We start from the raw sequence: 21,420 nt of genomic DNA, 5'->3' as shown, positions 1-21,420 counted from the left end.
TACACGTCGACCAGGGATGCTTTGAGAGGAGTGTAATTGTGGTATTTTTTTATTTTCTTACCCTGTCGATCTTCTTTCCTTTTGGAGTCCTTGTCTTTGTCTCGGTAGGAGGCCCCAGATTTTGAGATTTCTCCCAGCCGAGCGTTCTCTTCCATATTGATGTATTTTTCTGCTCGCTCCTGGACTTCATCTAAGGAGGTAGGATACTTTTTAGATATAGATTGGCTGAAGGGTCCCTCTCGTAAGCCATTGATAAGCCCCATGATGGCGGCCTCTGTTGGTAAACTTTGTATGTCCATGCATGTTTTGTTGAATCTTTCCATGTAGTTGCGGAGGCTCTCCCGATCTCCTTGCTTGATCCCTAGTAAGCTGGGTGCGTGCTTGGCCTTATCTTTCTGGATGGAGAATCTGGCCAGGAACTTTTTGGCCAGGTCGTCGAAGTTTGAGATGGACTTCGGAGGTAAGTTGTCGAACCATCTGATCGCCGTTTTCGTGAGAGTTGTTGGAAAAGCTTTGCAGCGAACGGCATCTGAGGCATCGGTAAGGTACATTCTGCTTCTGAAATTGCTGAGATGATGGTTGGGATCTGTAGTGCCATCATACAAAACCATATCCGGGAGCTTGAAATCTTTTGGGATTTTGGTCTTCATGATTTCCCTGGTGAATGGATCCTGTTCTTTGTGTGAATTTTCCTTAGGAGTGGTCCGAGGAGCTCTTGATTTGAGGTCATCCTCTAATTGCTGTAGTTTTTCTTCTAGTTCTCGACGTCGCCGTACCTCTCTTTGTAGATCCTTTCCGATCTTCCGTTGTTGCTGGGTTTCTTTCTCAAGTTGCTTTAAGCGATCTTGAAGTGCTTCCATGGCTCCCGGATTTGGTGAGTTTTTGTCCCCATTGGATTCCGGAGTATCCTTTAACGTAGTGTCCGCGTTCTTGTGCGGTGTTCTGTTCTCCAGATCCGAGTTGTGGTCGTTGTCATGGCCGTCCGCCATGGTTTTGGGATGACTTTCAAGTTCCCCAGCAATGGCGCCAATGTTCCGAGGGTTACCTGAAACTGGAGGTCGATCTCGGATGAGATCCTTGGTACTGGTCGGGGATGACGTATCCGGCCGGCTGGTGGCGGCCGGAGCTGTTGTGTCCGACTTGTTGGACTAGCTGCACTGCTGATCCTTGGCCACCGGAGGGTGGGGGGTACCTGCAAGAGACTCCGATGCTTAAGTTAGCACGAGTATAAAGCAGGTTTTATGTAGAATCAGAGTATGAGTTATACATGGGTGCTCCAGTGTATTTATAGTAGTGTGGGCTGACCTTTCTGATAAGATAAGTTAGTTATCTTATCTTATCTTATCCTGTTTTGGATGAAGTCAGCTTATCTTCAAGGGAACCGCCTTTATCTCTATAGGCTGGGATTGCCTTTGGATTTCCTCTATTTGGGCCCTTTATTAGGCTTTCCTGTTGATTTGGCCGAGCTCTTTTAGAAGAGGTCGGGTAGTCTGACCTGAAGAGGTCGGTCGCTGTGTCGCCGATCATCCCGGGTCGGATAGCTCGACCCAGGGTATGAACAGTTACCCACCACCAAGAGTGGAACTACTCCAACGATGATTATTAGCTCATTACCTATAAATACACTGACACCTCTCAAGTATACTTAAAATCTAATATACTATAAACCTGCTTTAAACTCATGCTAACTTAGGCATCGGAGTGTCTTGCAGCCTGCAAGTACCACCACCCCTCCTCCCCCCTCCCCCCAAAAAATCTCCCCACAAACAACTCGAATAGAGGCCACCAGATACAACCTAAATCGATCACCACCTCTTTGAAAGCTTGGACCTCACGTCCAGACCCAAATACGATCCGGTTTCAGGTAATCTCCGAAACAAACATCTTACATCATTAGCTATTTATAATAACTATCACTATCACTGTCAAAAATATTTATATTTATATAGGAACATATTACATGTAAAAAGGATACAAAGTTACAGGAGCTAAAACTGTACAACTATCTGTAACCATTCTTGGTAAGAAATAGAAAATAGAAAAAACATATAAAACTATGAAAAACTTGCAGCTATGTTTTTGGGGCCATTGAAAGTGGAAAAAAGATCCCCATCACTGTGTGTTAGACTGCCCAATCTTAAGTTACTATGATTCAATTGGCACCTGTGCTGTTTGTTTGTTTAGTCTGCTACCCCACAGCAGTACTACTGAACAAAAATTAAGGAAACAATGGCATATTCTAGCAAGTCCATGAATAAGCCCTTATTGATAATTGGTTAGCTCACACTATGTTGAATCATTGGAAAAAAAGACCAATCCTTGGAGGCCCCTCCTTCCTTGCCTGCAACTTTCTCATTAGCCCACCAATCAGCAACTATATTGGGGCCATGAGAATCTGCACCATCTGCATTGGTGAATTTGAATTCCTTGCCAGAAGAAAGGGTTAAGGACTCATCCTTCTCATCAACTATTGCATCCTCTGCACCCAAATTGGTTTGTTTGGCTGCATCATTTGGAGTTTCAGCTGCTGCTACCTTTTGGTCATCAACATGCCTAGTTTCTCTACAACTTTCTTCTTTGTCTACCGTTGCTGCTGCTTCATATTTCAATTTTGACAGTACTTTAGTCCATGCTGATGATGATGGTGATGGCAGTTTGTTTTCCACACATCTCATTCCTTTTTGGGCAGATAATTCAAATGATACCCTATGGCTTAAACTGATCTCACTCAAGCCATTATTGCTTGGATGTGGAGACATTTTGATCTCAGAAACCCAATGATTTGGAAGAAAATTTCCTTGAGTTGTGGACCTTGCAGCATCAGGTGTTATAGACCCAGAACTTTCTTTTGACTTGCGGTTCTCATGAGCGGAAAATTTCTCCAAGTTAAGAAGCTTGGAAGGGTCTGCTGCTTGCAAGTCAAGTATATGGGAGCCACCAGCAGGAAACTCGGTGTCTGGAAATGGCGACGAGGTTCCAGAAGCTGAGATGGCGGACCTAGGTGATATGAGTTGACCAACCGGGCTTCCTGGTTGAAACTGATAGGATTGGAAATCATAGTGAGATATTTGGATCCTTTGATAGGTCTCTCCATTCCTATATTGTGGGTCAAGTAGCTGAGCAAAGGGCACCTCAGGCGAAGACGGCGTAGTCAAGTGGACAGACTCAGGAGGTGGAGTGAAAGGAGCAGTGGATGATGCCGAGAAAACAGGCGGCGAAACCAATTGTGTTTCGTGGGCGTAAGGGCCGATTGCAAAGATTGAAGCAGGGCCACCAGGAGAGTACATACTGGCAGACACAGACGTGAGGGATACAATACCAACTGGAGATTGCGCGGTTGAAGGCGGTTCTGATTGAAAGAAAGAGGCAGGTGAAGAGGGAGGTGCCACAAAGGGAAGTGTTATGGTAGGAACTTGTGTTGAGATAACGGCAGCAGGTGCAGTAGGATCTGCACGAGAAGGTGCTGTTTCTGGAGCAAGGACTGCGTGCCCGATACGCTTTCGATTCCTCTGATATCCAAAGCACCCAGCTATGTTCAACAAGCTTCCCCATTTTTTCTTCTGTGACCAACAAAACATGTAAATAGCTTTAAGTCTCAGGCATACAAGTCAAGTCTTGATTCAGAGATGTAAATTGTCGCATAGTTCAGCTATAATTTGAGTATTGAATAGACCACAATTCTAAAAGAAAAATGAACTGCATATACTCAGAACATCCATTAACATGGAATCACCACTTTGGTTTTTTCATTATTAATGTGATTATCACCGCAAAATTTACAAATCTTGCTGAATTGAAATATTCCGTGGTCATTACTTTCACTAAAACTGTGCGCGTAGTACAAAATCACTTTCCAATCTCCAGTGACTCTGCCTCCACAGGGATTCTCAGCATTAATTAAAAAAATTCCATTCCTATCCTACCAATAGTAACATAACAACAAAACCGATCCATGTGAAATAAAAGAAAAAACCAGTGCAAGATCTTTTGAGAGCTGACGTTACGCGTTTTTTCTCATCATCAAAGGCAAAGACTAAGCACAGAAAATCATAACTTTGGGAAACTAAATTTTCGCGAACTTATTATCTTTTGAAAAGGAAAAAGCTTACACCTTTATTTATTCGTATCATCAAACACATAAACCGAGGGCGGGGGATTTTGTTTTTAAACCAAAAAGTATCACCAAAAAATACAGAACGCATAACAAAAACCTGGCCAAAAAACAATCTACGGAAGTAGTATAGTATAGTATTATACATGTATACCTGTTGAGTTGGTTGAGAAGCGCGATTTTGGGCAGAAGCTGCGATGGCAGAGGCAGCAGCGTTTATAGTATCCATAGTGTTGTTGACTGCTCTACCATTATTATTTGCACCTCTTCTCATCTTTCTCTGTGTGTTTGTTTCGGAGATCAATTCTACTTTGAAACCCTCTTTACAGACACGAGAAGAAGAAGTAGCAGATTAGGCCTAAAAGAAGAGCCACCGCCCCCAATAACAATCCTTTTGTTGGTGGTAGAGTGCTGAGCAAGCAAGTTATTGTTGTTGTTCTTGGGAGATGCAAAATGAAAGTGCAAGAATGAAATCTCTGTGGCAGCTGCGGTACCGTGTTTGTGTGTTCCAGCGAGAGTAGAAAACTAAAAGAAGGAAAGCCTTCGTTCTGAGTTGAGGTCAAACACGGCAATGACTTGCTCCATTTTCATGTGATTATCCTATTACCCCATTTTAGCCTTTGCTTTACATATTTTTCTTTTTATTTTTTATTAATTAATTTCATAGAACTATCCTTTATTGAGAAATTTTTGCACCAATAATTTTTAGTATTTTTATTATTATTTAATTAATATAAATATTATATTATTTTTAATAAATAAATTTTATTAATTTATATATATATAATTTTAATAAATATTAATAAAAATTATATATTTTTATATATAAAATTTTTATAAATATTAATATAAATTATTACTGACAAAAAATAATATTATTTATTAGTCATATAAGTTGTTTTTATTAATTAAGAGTACACAACTACCCTTTGTAGCTTGCCTCTTTTGTCTTCTATGTGCTCTGCGCTTTGAGGTTAGGTTAGTCCAAGACTAATAAAATTGATTAATGTTTGGGTAAATATCATATCATTAGCATTCACCACTCGTTGTTTAATAAACACGGAAAAAGTCAAAACTAACCTTTCGTATTCAACGAAACGGGGGGTGGGGGCTGTTAACGTCAGCACGAGTGCACGTGTGCACAGCTATTTTCTGGACGGAGCACAATTCCACTGACATGGGGTGGGCCCCACTCTCAATAATAAAAGAAACTCTACTTCTTCCCTTTTGTGCCAGCCACCACTTTCATATAACTTGCACGAATGCTCCATCTTTTTCACTTACCCCCTCTTTCACTTTTTTTTTTTTTTTTTAATTGTTATCATTATACGATTGTTAGGCATCACATAATCTTATTTATTCTTCCTCTCTGAAATTCATGCCCTAAAGTCCTAAACACATTGCATCCCTTTCTTTTTGACTAAGCTATCATGGAAAATTGTTAAATTATTTTTAATAAATATATAATAAATACATAAAAACCTTAATTTTTATATACTGAACCCATTTAAGCATTATTATCCCCAATTTAACTGAAATTAGTCTTACGAACAAAGTATTTTCGTTCCAAAAAAATTTTTCGTTCCTTAAGTTTTTTTAGATTTAATTTAATAAAATTTTAATTAACATTTTCTACTTTTAAAATCATATAATAAGCTTTACTAAAATTTAAATGATGTTGTTCGTACTCGAAGCGAGGTCACGATCTTCAAGAGGTGGAGACAAGATATTCCAACTTCGTCAAGTACAGAATTAGATTGGGTGAAAAATCTGTAAGGCACTCTGATACTAAAGTCAGTAGTGTATTAGGTAGTAAAGCAAGTTTTTCGTGTGTTTACCTATTAGTAGCCTTTCCCTTTTACCTTGGCTTTGTGAGGCTACCGTTTTTCCGGCATTTAGTGCTTACTGTAGCACATTATTGTCGAGATTCGGCAGTTACAGGATTCAATGGCATAGCCGTTGTGGTATGGGCCGTTATCCCGTGAAATCGGTTATGACCTTAATTGCTTCATCGGTTACGTTTTCTTTTATCCGGAACAGTGCCCCCAACTCGGATTCTTGGACCTGAGTCCTTGGGTCGGGGTATCCGAGTTTATGACGTTAGGCCCATTTTAGATAGGAATTTCAAGGGGTTCATTGAAGAAAATTGAACAGTTTTCTTCAATTTCAAAAGCAGTTATTATTCCCTCGTTTTATCGTCAGATTCATTCTCTCTTTGCAATAAATGCAACATTAGTTTGAAATTAAATAGCCTTTTATTTTTACTTTACCTTTCATTTCCATCTTTTATCATAACTCTCCTACACATGCGAACAGTTTTCTCTCTACATTCGAGCAGTTTCTTCCTTCTTCTTAGTGCACTTCTTCCTTGCTTACACTTCGTTTCAGTCGAATTTTCCGTCGGTCGGCGTTTCTCCAACCAGCATTCGCAGTTTTGTTATCTAAGGTTAGTGATTTTTGGTACTTTTATTCGACTATTCTTGCTTGTGGCTTATTCCCTTTTGAAGTTTCCCCGTTTGTGAATCTTCGTGCATTCTTCATGCTTGTTGATGCCTTTTGACCCTGTTTGAAATTTCCAACGTATTTGTTTTGTTCACTTCCTTTTTATTAAGCCAAATATAGTTGGGGCACCACTATTTGAGTTGTTTCCCAAATAATTGATGATTTTTCTTGCCCCCACTATTTTGCATCGCCAAAGACCTTTTGGAGCGACTAGTTCGGCAAGGCCATCTCGATAAATACATCGGTGGCCATATACAACGGCGTGCTCCTCCCATTGGCGACCATAACTCGGCAGGACAGTAAAGCCGAGACAAAGAAAGGACGAACACAAGTCATCCTGAACAACCTAGAGGAGTTATTAATTTTATTTCTAGAGGTTTTGCAGGTGGAGACGTTACAAGCTCGGCACATAAACGCTCTTACCAAGCTATGCTATCAATAGAAGCCAGCCCAAACAATCCTCAAACGCATTCACAATTTCGTCAGATGACATTTCAAGCCTCCGACTTCAATACAACTATAACAAATCTAGGTGACCTTGTTGTAATCTCCATTCAGTTAGGAGATCTTTTAGTCAAAAAAGTATTATTGAATTCAGGGAGTAGTGCTGACGTTCTTTTCTATTCAACATTCCAGAAGATGAAACTAAGCAACAACATATTACAACCTTCCACTGGAGATTTGGTCGGATTTTCAGGTGAAAGAGTCCCAGTTTTGGGATCTGTGTGGTTACAAACCACACTGGGTGAGCCTCCTTTATCAAAAACTTCAGATGTTCAATATTTAGTTATGGATTGTTTTAGCCCTTACAATTTAATACTTGGCCGACCTTTCTTAAATAAGTTCGGCGCAATCGTTTCTACAATTTATCTTTGTGTTAAGTTCCCTGTGCAGGATGATACTATCGCAACAATTCACAGTGACGCCCGACAATGTTACAACAATAGTCTCAAGAGACCCAACCGAAGTATAAATACACATATACACCACATCAGTAGCCAGGACGAACTCCCAGTCTTGGCCGACCTTGATCCAAGGGCAGACGTTCTCGAAAGACCAAACCCAACGGAAGACTTACAAAAAATTTATTTTGTAGATAGCTCGGATAAATTCACCTATGTAGGATCTTGGCCGTATTGTTGGACGAATTCAGGGAGCTTTCCATCTTAGTCTGCTTGCTCCAAAACATCTTTTAAATCAATACAGTCCTCAGTCTTGTGACTATAGAACTTGTGGTAGTCGCAATACTGAGACTTGTTCAATGAGGCCCTGGGTCGGATCTGCCTTGCTTTTGACAATATGCCTCGGTGGGAGACTTACTGATAAACCTCGGCAAGTGAGGCCACTAGAGGGGTGTAGGAGGCGAACTTGCCGACCCGTGGGATTGGAGGTTTTAGAGATGAGGTTTATCCCGAAGTTTCATCTTTCTGAGGAGATGAGCTGGGTTCTTTCTTTTGGTAGAAACTACCTTTGAAACGTCCTCATCCCGCATGTATTCCAAAGTGATCTGGTAGATTTCTTCCATGGACTTTACATCTTTGGAAGTTAAGTGCCTACGGAAGTCCCCTTCCAACAACCCAGCAATTAAACACAGGCATACGACTTCTGGGGTTTGTGTGTTCACTTCCAAAAGCGCCTTATTGAACCAATCAAGGTAATCTCAGATACCCTCACCCACTCTTTGTTCTACTCCCAATAGGGAGATTAAGTGTTTTGCATGAGTTCTTCTGGTGGTAAAGTGAGCCAGAAATTTGACCTTGATGTCAACAAAGAAACGATCGATTCGGAAGGTAATGTATTAAACCAAACCATTGCTAGTCCTGACAATGTTATTGGAAAGACTTTATATCAGATTGCATCTTTAACCCCTTCTAGGTTTATTCTAGCCTCAAAGGCATCAATATGTTCTTGAGGATCCGTCTTGTCGCCGTATTTCAAGTCCGTAGCCTTGTCAAAATGTTTTGGCAATCGAAGTTGAAGAACGTGGGAGGCAAATGGAGTCAGACCCATGATGACGTGTTCTCGGGATTCCTTATGCCCTTTAGGTTTTGGACTCCTTTACGGAGTCCACCTCCTTTTAAACTGGGCAGATCGTGATTCTTCTCTTGCCTGAGAATCGCCGTGCCATCGGGGCGACCTTCTCTCGTCTCTACGACGTGGGGGAGAAGGTGAAGCCCTGTGAAGTTCCTACCTTTGTTCATGAGTTCCGGGATGAGGTTGTTCCCATTCCCTGGCTAGGCGACTATGAGAACGGGATTGCCTGGATAAATTGGTAGTGTTCCAATTCGTACACCCTGTGTCGCATTTTTTGCATGGCATGATGATAGTCATCTCCGAATCAAGCGAAATGACGGGTTCTAGGTTAATAGGTTCATGATTTTCGTAGTCAGGAGGGACTTCCTCGTGACTTGGTCTGACGTCCGTCTCATGTCCATTCTCCCATTGTGGGCTTTTCAATGGGGTTTCTAAATTGACGGTGGAATGAATCCGTCGTTCAGCCATGATTCTTGCTTAAAGCGGGATTCCCACAGACGGCGCCAGATGTTCATGCTCTGAGCAAGTTCACGATCTGAAGAGGTGGAGACAAGAGATCCCAACTTTGTCAAGTGCAGAAACTGGCCAGATGGATAACCTACAAAACACTTCGATGCTAAAGTCAGTAGTGTGCTAGGTAGTAAAGCCAGTTTCTTGTGTGTTTACTTATTGGTAGCCTTTTCCTTTTAGCTTTGCCTTGTGAGTCTACCGTTTTTCTGGTGTTTAGTGCTTACTGTAGCACATTATTACCAAGATTCGGCGGTTACATAATTCGATGGCATAGTCATTGTGGTATCGGCCATTATTCTATGAAGTCGGTTAGTCGGTTATGTTCTCTTTTGTCCAAAACAAATGCATATACTTTATTTTATAAATTATAGTAACAATCTCCTTTTAAAAAAAAAATATTCAAGAGGTAAGTATTATTTAGATAAATCTCAATGAATCAAATTAAAGAAACTCAATATAATTTACCATTCTCTAATTTATCTATTCATGCAATCATCTTCAACTATCTTTTTCTGGAAACTATTGTTAAATCAAATCCTTGTTTAGTTTTTCTTCGTATTAGAAATCTGCTATGGATTTTCTTGCCGTTTTATATTCCGTATTTTAGTTATCTACGAGGTTGAATTTTCGCTTTGTTGGTGAACTAACATGCTTGAAAAAGGCCAAGCATCAAACTACTCTCAGATTTTCGTGGGGAAAAAATTTATACTCTTAACAAAAATTAAGCGTTTTCTAACCCTTAGCTTTCAAGCAGGTGAGTGAACCCATGTGTGATGACCATGACCCTAATTTGTATTTCAATCGCCAAATTTTTTAAAGCTTGAAACCTTTAGTCCTTTACCTATATTGAGTATTGATCTGAAATAAACTATATTCATATTTTTATAATGAATGGTTAAGGACACAATAGACATTTTAGTGTGTATTGTTATGTACCTAAATTGTTCATCTGCATTGAAAGAGGATAAGTGATAAGTCTATCTTTTTGTGGAAGGAGTTAAATCTGAGTAACAAACATCATTTATGAACAATGCACGGTGTACCTATGCCTTGTAGATGTTGACAATCACGGTCTTAAAACTTAAAAGCTGTTAAATGAAAAATCCCATCTACCAAACCATGCCAATCTTAGATTTGAAAAAAGCTACCTCAGGAGTTAGGATTGATTAAGAAAAGGTGGGCTTACTACTCACTAGCTTCGTGACCAAAATCTTATGACATGTGATTCTTGCTGTTTCGGCCTCCTAAAAAGCGAGCATAACTGCATAAGATTCACAATAAGTATTAGAGTAGTTTTTTTTGGGTGACTATAAGTATTAGAGTAGTTGACATGTATTTTAAGGATATATGTTAAATTTATTAATTTAAAATTATGTTTTATACATTATTAAATTATAAATTTAATTTTAATACACTATAGGCATAAAATAATTTTATACGTACATTTAATTACATAACGCTAAATCAGTAAAAATAACTATATATCTTTAACTTTAATCGTATAAATTGTCATAAAAAAAATGAAAATAATTACATAATTATATAAAATATTTTATACTGTTAATATATCAAAATTAAATTCAATAAATTATTTAAATTTTTTTACGAATAGTAATTTTAAAAGATACATATTAGTTATATTCTTAGAATTATTACTTAGTTGTGTTATTTGCACTTTTTTTTGTACACCTTTTATTTTTAGATATATAATATGATTTTAAAAAATCAAAATTAGTAAATATGCTTTTTTTGGGGAAAAAAAAGATGTACTTTTAAAAAGTAGTGCAAATATTTTTTCTTTTTGTAATAACTTCTAAAGAAAAATATAAGGGAAAGTACTACAAATAATAATACAGCTATACTTTTATTATTGAAATCAGGTACTTTATAAAATTATGTAAATATATCATTTTAGCTAAACAGAAATATCTTAAAACAAAATAAAAAAAAGAAGTTAAAATTAAAATGTTTAAATCTCCCAACACTCTTCGTCAAAAAGACACACACCATATAGGTTCAAGCAACTCAATCTGACTGTACGAGAAATTTCTGAGGCTGCTTCCTCCAGATTTCCCATAGATGCCTTTTGCATATTTCTTGCTATATATATATATATGTTGAAAAGGGGTCGTAAAAAGTGGGGTAGGAATAATAATGGAAGTCTTGGATTCTTTTTCCTTTTGCTTGTGTACTGGGGCAACTGAAATAACAATTAGATTTATGACTTTTGAGGCGATAATTAATTTAGGTATATGTTGTCATCTTGTTAGATAACTTAATTGGTCTCACCTTTTTCATCATTGGCCATATAGTAGTCACCCATGTAATGTATATCATATTTATCAATTATCATGACATTGTGGTTGTGCTAGTATTCTAGTAATTCATTTTTCTTTACGACTCTATCCTTTTTGTTTGACTTGTTGGAACGCAAACAAAGGGCTAGAAAATGGATAGTTAAGGCTCTACACAATTATTAATATAATTGTGAGTAGTATAAAAACAATACTAACTCACATGCTAACAACGTTTAAATCTTAATTAAGCCTTTTCACCAATAAAAAATTTCTTCATTAAGCCAATACCTGATGCTATGCCCCAAAAAAAAAAAAAAAAATCTTATCATTGCCCTTATCATCTCATCATTAATAGAATCAATAGCTTGCCTTTATGCAATAGGCGAAAGATGAAAGTATGAAACATTCATTTTTGCTCTTTTAAGATCCTAGTGACATTGTTTGGTAGTTTCGGAGGAAAAAAAAAAAACAGAAGAAAACTACCACTTATTATTTTTCCTATGTTATATGTGGATCAGTGAATGTGTATCACAAAATGATGTGAGAAGATATGAAATTTATATTACTCTGGAGTTAACAAATTGGTACCGATTTATTTATATTTTTTAACTTTTTTAACAAAAACAGTTCGATTTGTGTTTTTGAAAATTAGAACATTTTTAATATTAAAATTGGATCATTCAATTTGCGTTTTTGACAATAAAAAAAAAAATTTAAGAGTACAAATTCAACCTTTCAATTTGTGGTTTGTTTTCCTCTTCAAATAAATCGGACTGTCTTATTTAATTAATATCAATTTTAAAAAAACACACCATATCAAAATAAAAAAAAAACCCCAAACTTTCAATAATAATAATAATAATGCATTACACACATTTAATTAATATAAAAAAAATAGCCGAAAACTACACAGAAATATACCATTAGTAAGTCATAACTTTTACTGAAACATTATCATATTTTTCTTTAACGGTGAAAAATTAACTTTTTATATCCAAATGATTGATAAAATCAATTTGTGGAATTAAGATCACGTAACAAGCATAACGTACCGCTTTATAAATCATTATTTCACTGTCCCATGACATCTGAATTATCAATTTTGAGGGAGCAAAAAAGTGTAAATAAATTATGGCCCCGGGTAGGTAGGTTTGGCATTGGCTTTTAAACGCACAAGTCTACCAGACTACCACTATGATTGACTCGCACACTTGCACTACAATAAGAAAGAAAAAAAATACCAGCCTCCAGCTTGACTTTATGTCTTTATCCACTTAAGGTTGTTTCTACACGTATAACGGATATGTATATGCAATCTAGATTGCAGAGGCCAGAGGGTAAAGCCAACATACTAAGCCAGCATCATGATTATCGGAAAATAACAGAGAACCAATACTTAGTAAAATAGATAAAAAATAATTAACAAATATTAACTTAAATACAAGATAAATATAAAATATATTACCCTAACATTTGTAAGAAAACAATAATGACTAAACTAACTCACTGAAGCAGGTTTTTTTCTCTGAAACAAATTGCTTAACAAGGCCCATTTGATCATAGATTTTCATGAGTTAGAAACTTCTATTACTATTAGGTTTACATTTTATTGACTAAACGACGTTTTGTTTTTTTTTTTTTAACCTTGCCTAGTTCACCATTTAATTCTGGATTATGATGAGTTTAAATAATAATTCAACAAATATCAATGCTACCAAAATAGCCTGCTGCATTGGTATCATCACTATCATCGACTAGGAAGGGCCATAAAACAAAGGTTAATCACAATTCTCAAATCATTATTAAAATACCGAACCTGAAAGCAAAAGATGGCAACATGCCAAATTTAAATAGGAAACGATAAATAACCTACTTTATAAAACCGAGATAACCTTGTAATTTTTTTCCTCCATTTATTGCACATAGTGTTAATATGTACTATCTGAAATCGACGACGGAATCGAGTCACTACAAGAGAAAAGTAAGCATGGCATGCTTGAAAAAAGATAACGAGGTTATTCAGAATCGTCCAAAAGATTGCTCATTTGCATGTGCCTAGAAACCTTTATAAATAAAAGGAGCTTGGCGGTTTTTAATACCAGTCAAGTGATTAACACTTTCAGGTAACTTAAGCAGCTAAGCTTTTGGAAGCAATCTCAAACACATTCTCAGACAATCCATTAACGGACATGATCTTCTCCAGCTGGGCCTGCAAAAACCACCACAATTTTTGAGGCAATTCAAAACCCAGATATTTATGATATAATTCAGAGTTTAATTTTAATGCATTGACGGTGAAAAACATTCTACACAGTCGTCTAATCACATCTACTCTCTTAGATAACATTTAAGCAGTCAGTGTAAAATGATCGTTATTTTTCCTTATATAACATTACGTAATTGGATATACGTGTAAAACTGCTTTACACTGAGAGTGCATCAAAAATAAATTCTAATTCAAAGTATAACAGCTATTAAACTTAATACAGAAAGAAAAAATTAAATGTCATTACTCATACCTTGGCCAGTTTTTGTCTGTTCTCATCAAAACGCCTCCATCTTGAGAAGGCTGATACCATTCGTGACGCAACCTAACACAAAAAGGAAAAAGGATTATGCAAGGGATCATGTAACTGATGGATGACGCATTAATAAAAGAATTCATGATTCAAAGATGGCTCATGTGAAAAACCTGAGGATTAATTTTGTCAAGTTGCACAACAATTTCTCCCAAGAACTCGTAGCCTGATCCATCCTTTGCATGGAAGTTCACCGGAGAACCACAGAACCCTCCAATGAGGGAGTACACTTTGTTGGGATTGCGCAGATCAAACGCAGGGTGGTTTATCAGTTCCCGCACATTCGCAACATTACTGGGAACATCAGACATTGCTTGAAGGGCAAACCATTTGTTCACCACCTGGATACAAACACCAAGTTCAAAATATTAAAATAGAATATCCACCACATCACAGCACAAAATATAGATAGAAAATAGAACTGCATACATTTGTGTCTGAAAACATAAGAAATTGCATTAGCAGTCAGGGAACCAAGATAGAATTTGGTTTTGGAATTGTCAAAGTGCAAGTTTATCAGGCATCATATCACCATAGGAAGTTACAATTTATAACACATATATAAAAATTTCAAAAAAGGGGGCAAGATTTATTTCCAACACATATATTGTCGACAAGGGAAAAAACCACTATGAACAACCGAAAAAACAAGATTTATTTCCAACAACAGTTATAGATATAGAGATGGACGCTTACCAAGAAGTCATGTTGCCACTTGCCATAGAAGTCATGAAGAATATCATCACGGGTTTTACCAGGGTTCTGGGCTATGGCAGCCAGGGCTGCAAACTGCTCAGTCATATTTGTAGCAGTTTTATACTCATGTAGTGCTAGGTCAGTGTATTCTTGATCCTCAAGACATGCAAGATAAGCTATCAAATAGAATAAAGAGAGGGGGGAAAAGTTGAGATGAATTACCACAAGAACGCATGTAAATGCATCTTATATATAAAAGAAAAGGTATAGTGTCATACCAAGAGCAACATTCTTGAGAGCACGTCTGGCCATGTTTGGATGATCAAACACATATTCTCCTGAGCTCCTATTATTTTGCACCTGCAAAAAGGTTGACAATTGTGTACGTTACTAAGAGATTCAAACAGGGAAGAGTACAAAATATAAATTCAAGGCAGCTCCAGGCTCAAGGGCATACAGTGCTGAGGAACTCTGCTCTCAGTTCACTTGCAAGCTGCTTCCTAATGAAGGTTCGAACGGCATGAACAGCATCAGGATCTGCAACTTCCATCAAATCCATTATTTCTCCCTCACCTGGCAGGGTAATTGCCTTTGCCACAAATTCCTGATAATCAAACAACATCATGTCCAATCAAGGCATCAAAATGATAAACACTTCCTCGATAAAAAGACAAGGTTGAAAGATATACAAATGAATAATCTTAACATACTTTGTCCAGGCTAGAGTCACATAGAATACGCTTGAATCCCTCCACAAACTTGGGGTTCAGAACCAATGCTTTGTTATGTTGCAAATCGTTAACCAAGTTTAGCATCAGTTTACGTGCCAAAATTTGCCCAGCCTCCCAGCTAAATCACATACAGTAAGCCCATAATTAGATTTTTTATGTTATGAAATCGAAAAAGGAAAAAAAAAGGTGCATTTTGAAAAAGACAAACCAGTTGAATTCATCTGAATCGTTAGCTAGAAGGAAAAACAGATCATCATCTGTGAGATCAGATTCAAGACGTACAGGAGCACTGTATCCCCTTAACAAAGATGGAACAGGCCTCTCAAATATATCAGTGAAGACAAACTCTTCTTCTTTCTGCAGCATAAAAAAATATTCATCAATAAACTTATCAAATACTATGGAAAAGAAAAAGCACTACCATGCTTCCCATCCTATTCCATCTTAATAGATGCCAACCATTATAAGGATCTATGTTAAGCAAAATAAAGGTTGATTGAAAACACTGCATTTTTCTTTTTGTGTAACATTTTTATAATTTATTTCAAATATTTCCATACATAAGGGTAACAAAATAGTGATTGACCCTGAATTCATTGGCCTGTGCCATGCACTAACAGGAAAAGAGAAGGGGGGGGGGGTCTGTTGTTTGGATTATCTATAATATTTTTTCAATGGAAGTTTCCATCTGTTTCCCGTTGACGAAAAAGGTTCAATATATTTATATATGCAAAAAAGTCCGCCTGACAGATGTAACAGGCTCAACACATCAGCTTAAAACATGAGTTAGCAAGAAATACAAAAAAGAAATGAAATTTCTTAACAACCTTGGTGACTCTAAGAACCGTATTGAAGACCGGTTGATTATTGCTTGAAACAGATTGCAGCGTCCCTTCATGATAAATAGTTGAAAGAGGAATGTCCTTGCCAGTTGAATCAAGCAAGCCTAGTGCAATGGGAATGAACATTGGTTCCTTAACTGGTTGCCCTGGGGTTGGTGGTATCTCTTGGCTGCCACATCAAACATAATATCAGGGATAAGTTACCCAAAATAAAAACAAAAAACTAAGTACCTGTAAACTACCCAATCAAAAAGGATAAATGAAAAGATGAAGCTTGTGTACCTAAACTTCAAAGAGAAAGTATGTGCTTCAGAATTGTAAGAAGTATTAACTTTGACACTAGGGGTCCCAGCTTGAGAGTACCTGCATGTTTGTTGGTAAGTTAATATGAAATTAACATGAAAATGCAGAAAACAAGTCAAAATGAAATACAAACCATAGTAAGAAATTTGCAAAATCTGCATCATTTGCATCTCTCATGGCCGCAAAAAAGTCTTCACATGTAACAGCTTGTCCATCATGTCTCTTAAAGTAAAGATCCATGCCCTAAAACATAATATCAAAATTAGCTACTTTGTGTTGCCTATAACAAGATTTAAAGAGGCATGGGATAAGCAAGCATTGTTACCTTCCGGAACCCTTGACTTCCCAGTAATGTTTTGTACATTCTGACAACTTCAGCCCCCTGATACATAAGATTGTAAGAACAAACTGCCCAAAAGCCACATGGACGTGAATGGATTTGAAATTTTTGGTGGTAGATGTCAAACCTTTTCATAGACCTGCAGAAAGAGTAAATATATCATGATAAACAATATGATACTTAAATAAGGACAAATGGATATAGCAGGGTAAAAAGTAGTTATTGGATAATGTGACACATACCGTCACTGCATTTGACATTGTTGATAGGGCCACATCAAAGATTGATTCAAAGAAGGTTGTCAAAAAGATGCCATATACCAGTGGCAGGAAAGCAGTTATCATATAGAAGATAGTAAAATTTCAATTTTCAAATATGATCTTGAATCAAACCAGAAGTTCTAAATGGAAAGAAACTTGCCAGTGTAGAAGTTGTCCATCTGTCAAGGAATAAGAAAAATATGAACACAAAATACACAGTGGAAACAGAAATTAAGTTTTGTACAAATGGATGAGGAAAGGGTTTTTAAATTCTGACCTTGATGTAAGAGTGTGGCCTCACTGGGTGAGCCATGGGACCTGCATCCTGGATATTCAGAGTTCAAGTATCATAATATATCCTAACATCATGTTAATTATACATTACAACTTATACAAGTAGTAGTTAAGATTTAAAGTAACAAAACACAGAAGGCATCACTGTCACTGCAACAGTTGCACAAAGTAACAGGTCAGAAATACAGAAAGAAAGGGAGAAATAACCTGTGGAAACTGGTAATTCCTAAGTTTAGAAACATCAGCAACCCGCTTTACAGTTCGACTTCCCATGTCAGATGAAAATTCCTGCCAACAATTAAAGCATCCTAATGCATTAAAAATACAACATAAGAAAAGTAAGTTCATCTCTCAAATTTTGGTACCCAGGCATAGCAGTACCTGATCACGGAAAACAGTAAGACCTTCCTTCAAACTAAGCTGGAACCAGTCGCGACATGTCACTCTGATATCATTACCAAATGAAATTCTTATTCTATGTCCAAAAGTAACTAAAGCAATGGAATGATAGAAACTGCAAAGACTTGGTAACAAACATCAGAAGTGTTCTCACTAAAACATAAGTTCATGGAAGTCAGAATTGAAGTAGGAGTTTTAAATAAGTCAGAAAAATTACGAATGGGAATAAGTATATGAAATCCTAAGTTCCAAGGGATAATCTGTAGTATGCAATTCTACCTGTTGCCAGTCCAGTTGTGGAAATACTGCGATAACAGACAAGAAACGAGCACTAGTCACAACCATGGTATAAGTTAAATGACTTTCCAGAATTGTTAATTTAGAATAGTGACAAACCTCATGGCCAATAACTCCCAATATTGCAGCATAATCTGCATCACTTGCCGTTTCAGGAGAAGCCAGTACAAGCTTGGAATTGAAGATCTACAGATAATTTTTAAGAGGGGAAAAATACTATAATGTCAAAAGTGAGAAGATAACCAACCAAGATAATGAGAACAGAAGTGAGCATACATTCAAGCTCTTGTTTTCCATGGCTCCCCTGTCCAATGCAAAATGTACACCAGATTACTTTCCTATACTCTTCTCATAAAATACAAGGGCAAAATAGGTTTAAGTTCAGATCTGATCTGATTATTCAAATTTCACAGCAAAAAAAGGGATGTTATAAATTACATGTTAAAATCTGGGACAGCAACAACGTTAAAGAGATCCAGGTCATATTCAAGTCCAAAAACCTGTTTGCAAATATAACACAACAAAATTCTTAAGATTCCCAAACAATGCATAATATCAATAGAAGTAATACATAGAAACAAACAAATTTGAAATAAAACTAATACTCACATCTTCATCCCACTTCATAGCAGCTTTCAGAGAATACATGGCATGCGCAGTCTTAGGCAGGTCATCTGCAGGGGTCCAGATTCTAAGGGAGACCTTCCTCCCTGAATGGGTAATAAACATGTCATCTCTGCTCTGTAATTGCCCAGCAACCAAGGCAAACAAATAGCAAGGTTTCTTGAAGGGGTCCTCCCAAACAGCATAATGCTTGCCATTCTGCAGTTGAGCATAAATAATATGCACGAAGAGTATAATGATTAGCAAACATTTAAATAGTTGTCTTAATATGCTGCTCAATAAAAGCTTACCTCCAAGTCACCTTCTTCAAGCAGATTTCCATTAGACAATAACACTGGATATAGCAATTTGTCTGCCTCAATACGAACTGTATATTTTGCCATTATATCTGGGCGATCCTGTTGGTTGATAGTCATTAAGTTTATAATAAAATTTAGTTCTATAAATATATAAAAAAACAAACAAATAAATAAACCAGCTTGGCATATTAATTCCTCTAAAGATGCCAACCTGATAGAATGTAATCTTACGGAAGCCTTCAGCCTCACATTGAGTACAGAAATTGCCAGATGACTTGTAAAGCCCCTAGAGGAAGCCAAACACATGGTAAGTACTCAAACTCGATATCATGAATAAAAATACGGGGGGAAAAGAGAAAGAAAGAAAGAAAGAAAGAAAGAAAGAAAGGGAGCTTATAATCAACGAAGCAAATAAATTCATAAGCATGGAAGATCTTATTTACCTCCAATGATGTGTTATTCTGGGGGTAGATCTCTGTAACGATTTCAAGATCATATCTACCACTAGGAGGGGAAAGGATTGTTAGATGGCGTGCATCCAACCGATAATCTTCCTCCTGCATATAAATATAAGAGATCACATTTAAAACAATGCTAGACAATACTCTGACCATCAGTCCTAACCAACAGCAAGTGACCACAATAGTAGTTAGTAATCAAAATAAATGCATACCTTCTTCAAAGCTTTGCCATTAACCTGAATTGACACTAAAGATAAATCTTGTCCATCTAAAACTAGTGGAGCAGAAGAACCTGTTGAACAGAAAGACCAATTACAAGCTATGAAAATTGACAATGTACATATTCTTATTAATAAACATGATCAAGAAAGGACCCATGATGAGCTAACCTTCAACACGAGGAAACACAGTAATTTTAGAGGTAACTATTGTCCTCTCCTCTCCTAAGGAAAATTTCAGAGCCACCTGTAGTGGTAACATGTAACAGCATAACACATGAAGACATTAAAAACAAAGACTATTTTGAAAATTAACCAAGAACGTGTGAAACACAATCAAATAACTATTGCATACTTACAGTATCAAAATAATAATCAGGCATTTTGTAATCCTTTAAGAATATTTCTTTCGGTGTCTCCATTTTAGGTTCTTCAACTTCCTTTGCCAAGTCCTCTGTGGCAACCGAACAAATTTGCCTCTTGCTGACTTGCTTGATCCTCTGTACAAATTACAATAATGTACAATCTCAGTTAATTGAGCAAGCAAACAATTCTTAACCTTCTGATAATGACCTGTAGAAACATTCAGGAAAGTAGAATATAGTGTTTAAATAAAATACATTAACTTACTGATTCTGAGGGGGAAAATGGGCAACACTTCCTTCGCAGATTGACCTGTAATAGTCACATGAACAGCTCGTTACAATCTTGAGACAAGATAAAAATCTCAACTTTTAAAAAATAAAACGCAAGAGAATTGAAAATGATGTGACGTATGAAAATGCAGAAAACAGAAAGAAACCTCTGGTGCAAGGAAATGCCTCAATCTGATAGTACTTTTTGCTGTATTCTGAAAACAATTAACGGAACAATTGAGCTGAAGCTGCAAAAACGAAGATAAAATCACCATATAAGTGCAACCAAACTAGAATAAGACCATGATATTCAATCTACACTTCCACAACAAAGTGAGATTCACCCAGGTGGCATTCATCCATAATCCATATTCCATGTAAGGAAAGATAGTCCCAGGTAAAAGAATGGAGCATAAGCTTCACAGAGAAAGTTTCAAAATTATTATTTATTTATTTATTTATTTATTTATTTATGTATTATTATTATTATTATTATTATTATTATTATTATTATTATTATTGAAAGCTTATAAGGACATAGAATCGGTGAAAAACAAAGCAACTGAAGATATGTGTGGATAATCACAGGAACAGGGGAGATCAAACCCAATAGGCTCCTCTTCGAAAAAGCCAGAGTCTTTGATGGCAGAACAAACCGTGCCATTTCCCGAACCCCTAAATTGGGACCTAATGAATTTTCCAATCAGAAAGACAAACAAACACACAAAAACCTTAAAACCCTAGATCAGTTTGAGCTCTCACTCTTTATAATGGGATTGGGGATAAGAGGCAATGAGGATAATTTCGAATTACAGCCATGAAAATTCGTAAAATTAAATTTTCAAATATATTAAAAAGGATAAATAGGTGACAAAATAAAAAAAGTGGCTTGACCAATTGAAAAAATTGATGTTTGAGTATTACCTTCCTCAGTGATGCAACTCAGTGACGGGAGAGATATTCAACAAGATGATTGAGCAGTATAAAT

At 36.7% G+C, this 21,420-nt stretch overlaps 2 protein-coding genes across 2 annotated transcripts; both read right to left on the bottom strand.

Annotated features, from left to right (window-relative positions):
* Positions 1–1,919: 1,919 nt before the first annotated feature.
* On the bottom strand, positions 1,920–4,696 carry LOC107630778 (uncharacterized). The gene is made up of 2 exons (XM_016334008.3): positions 4,266–4,696; positions 1,920–3,560 (listed from the first exon to the last, which is right to left on the bottom strand). The coding sequence occupies exons 1-2, from the start codon at positions 4,383–4,385 to the stop codon at positions 2,277–2,279; spliced, it is 1,404 nt and encodes a 467-aa protein (XP_016189494.1). The 5' UTR covers positions 4,386–4,696; the 3' UTR covers positions 1,920–2,276.
* An 8,650-nt stretch (positions 4,697–13,346) lies between these two features.
* LOC107630777 (Peptidase M1 family protein) lies at positions 13,347–21,179 on the bottom strand. Its single transcript, XM_016334004.3, has 32 exons — positions 21,019–21,179; positions 20,600–20,680; positions 20,428–20,472; positions 20,157–20,297; positions 19,969–20,044; positions 19,792–19,871; positions 19,562–19,675; positions 19,330–19,404; positions 19,110–19,217; positions 18,805–19,017; positions 18,634–18,695; positions 18,472–18,499; positions 18,295–18,381; positions 18,178–18,203; positions 17,881–17,944; positions 17,707–17,787; positions 17,483–17,530; positions 17,366–17,384; positions 17,188–17,192; positions 17,073–17,084; positions 16,931–16,987; positions 16,739–16,848; positions 16,585–16,665; positions 16,288–16,471; positions 15,669–15,817; positions 15,440–15,578; positions 15,187–15,333; positions 15,008–15,089; positions 14,730–14,905; positions 14,147–14,374; positions 13,974–14,045; positions 13,347–13,663 (listed from the first exon to the last, which is right to left on the bottom strand). Exons 1-32 carry the CDS (start codon positions 21,094–21,096, stop codon positions 13,583–13,585), a joined length of 2,949 nt encoding a protein of 982 aa, XP_016189490.1. The 5' UTR covers positions 21,097–21,179; the 3' UTR covers positions 13,347–13,582.
* Between the last annotated feature and the right edge of the window lie 241 nt (positions 21,180–21,420).

The sequence above is a fragment of the Arachis ipaensis genome, chromosome B3 (genome assembly GCF_059453495.1).
Source record: "Arachis ipaensis isolate K30076 ecotype BB chromosome B3, ASM5945349v1, whole genome shotgun sequence".
NCBI classification, from domain to species: Eukaryota; Viridiplantae; Streptophyta; class Magnoliopsida; order Fabales; family Fabaceae; genus Arachis; species Arachis ipaensis.
Note: the sequence above shows the minus strand (reverse complement) of the source record. Positions and strands in the feature narration are given on the sequence as shown.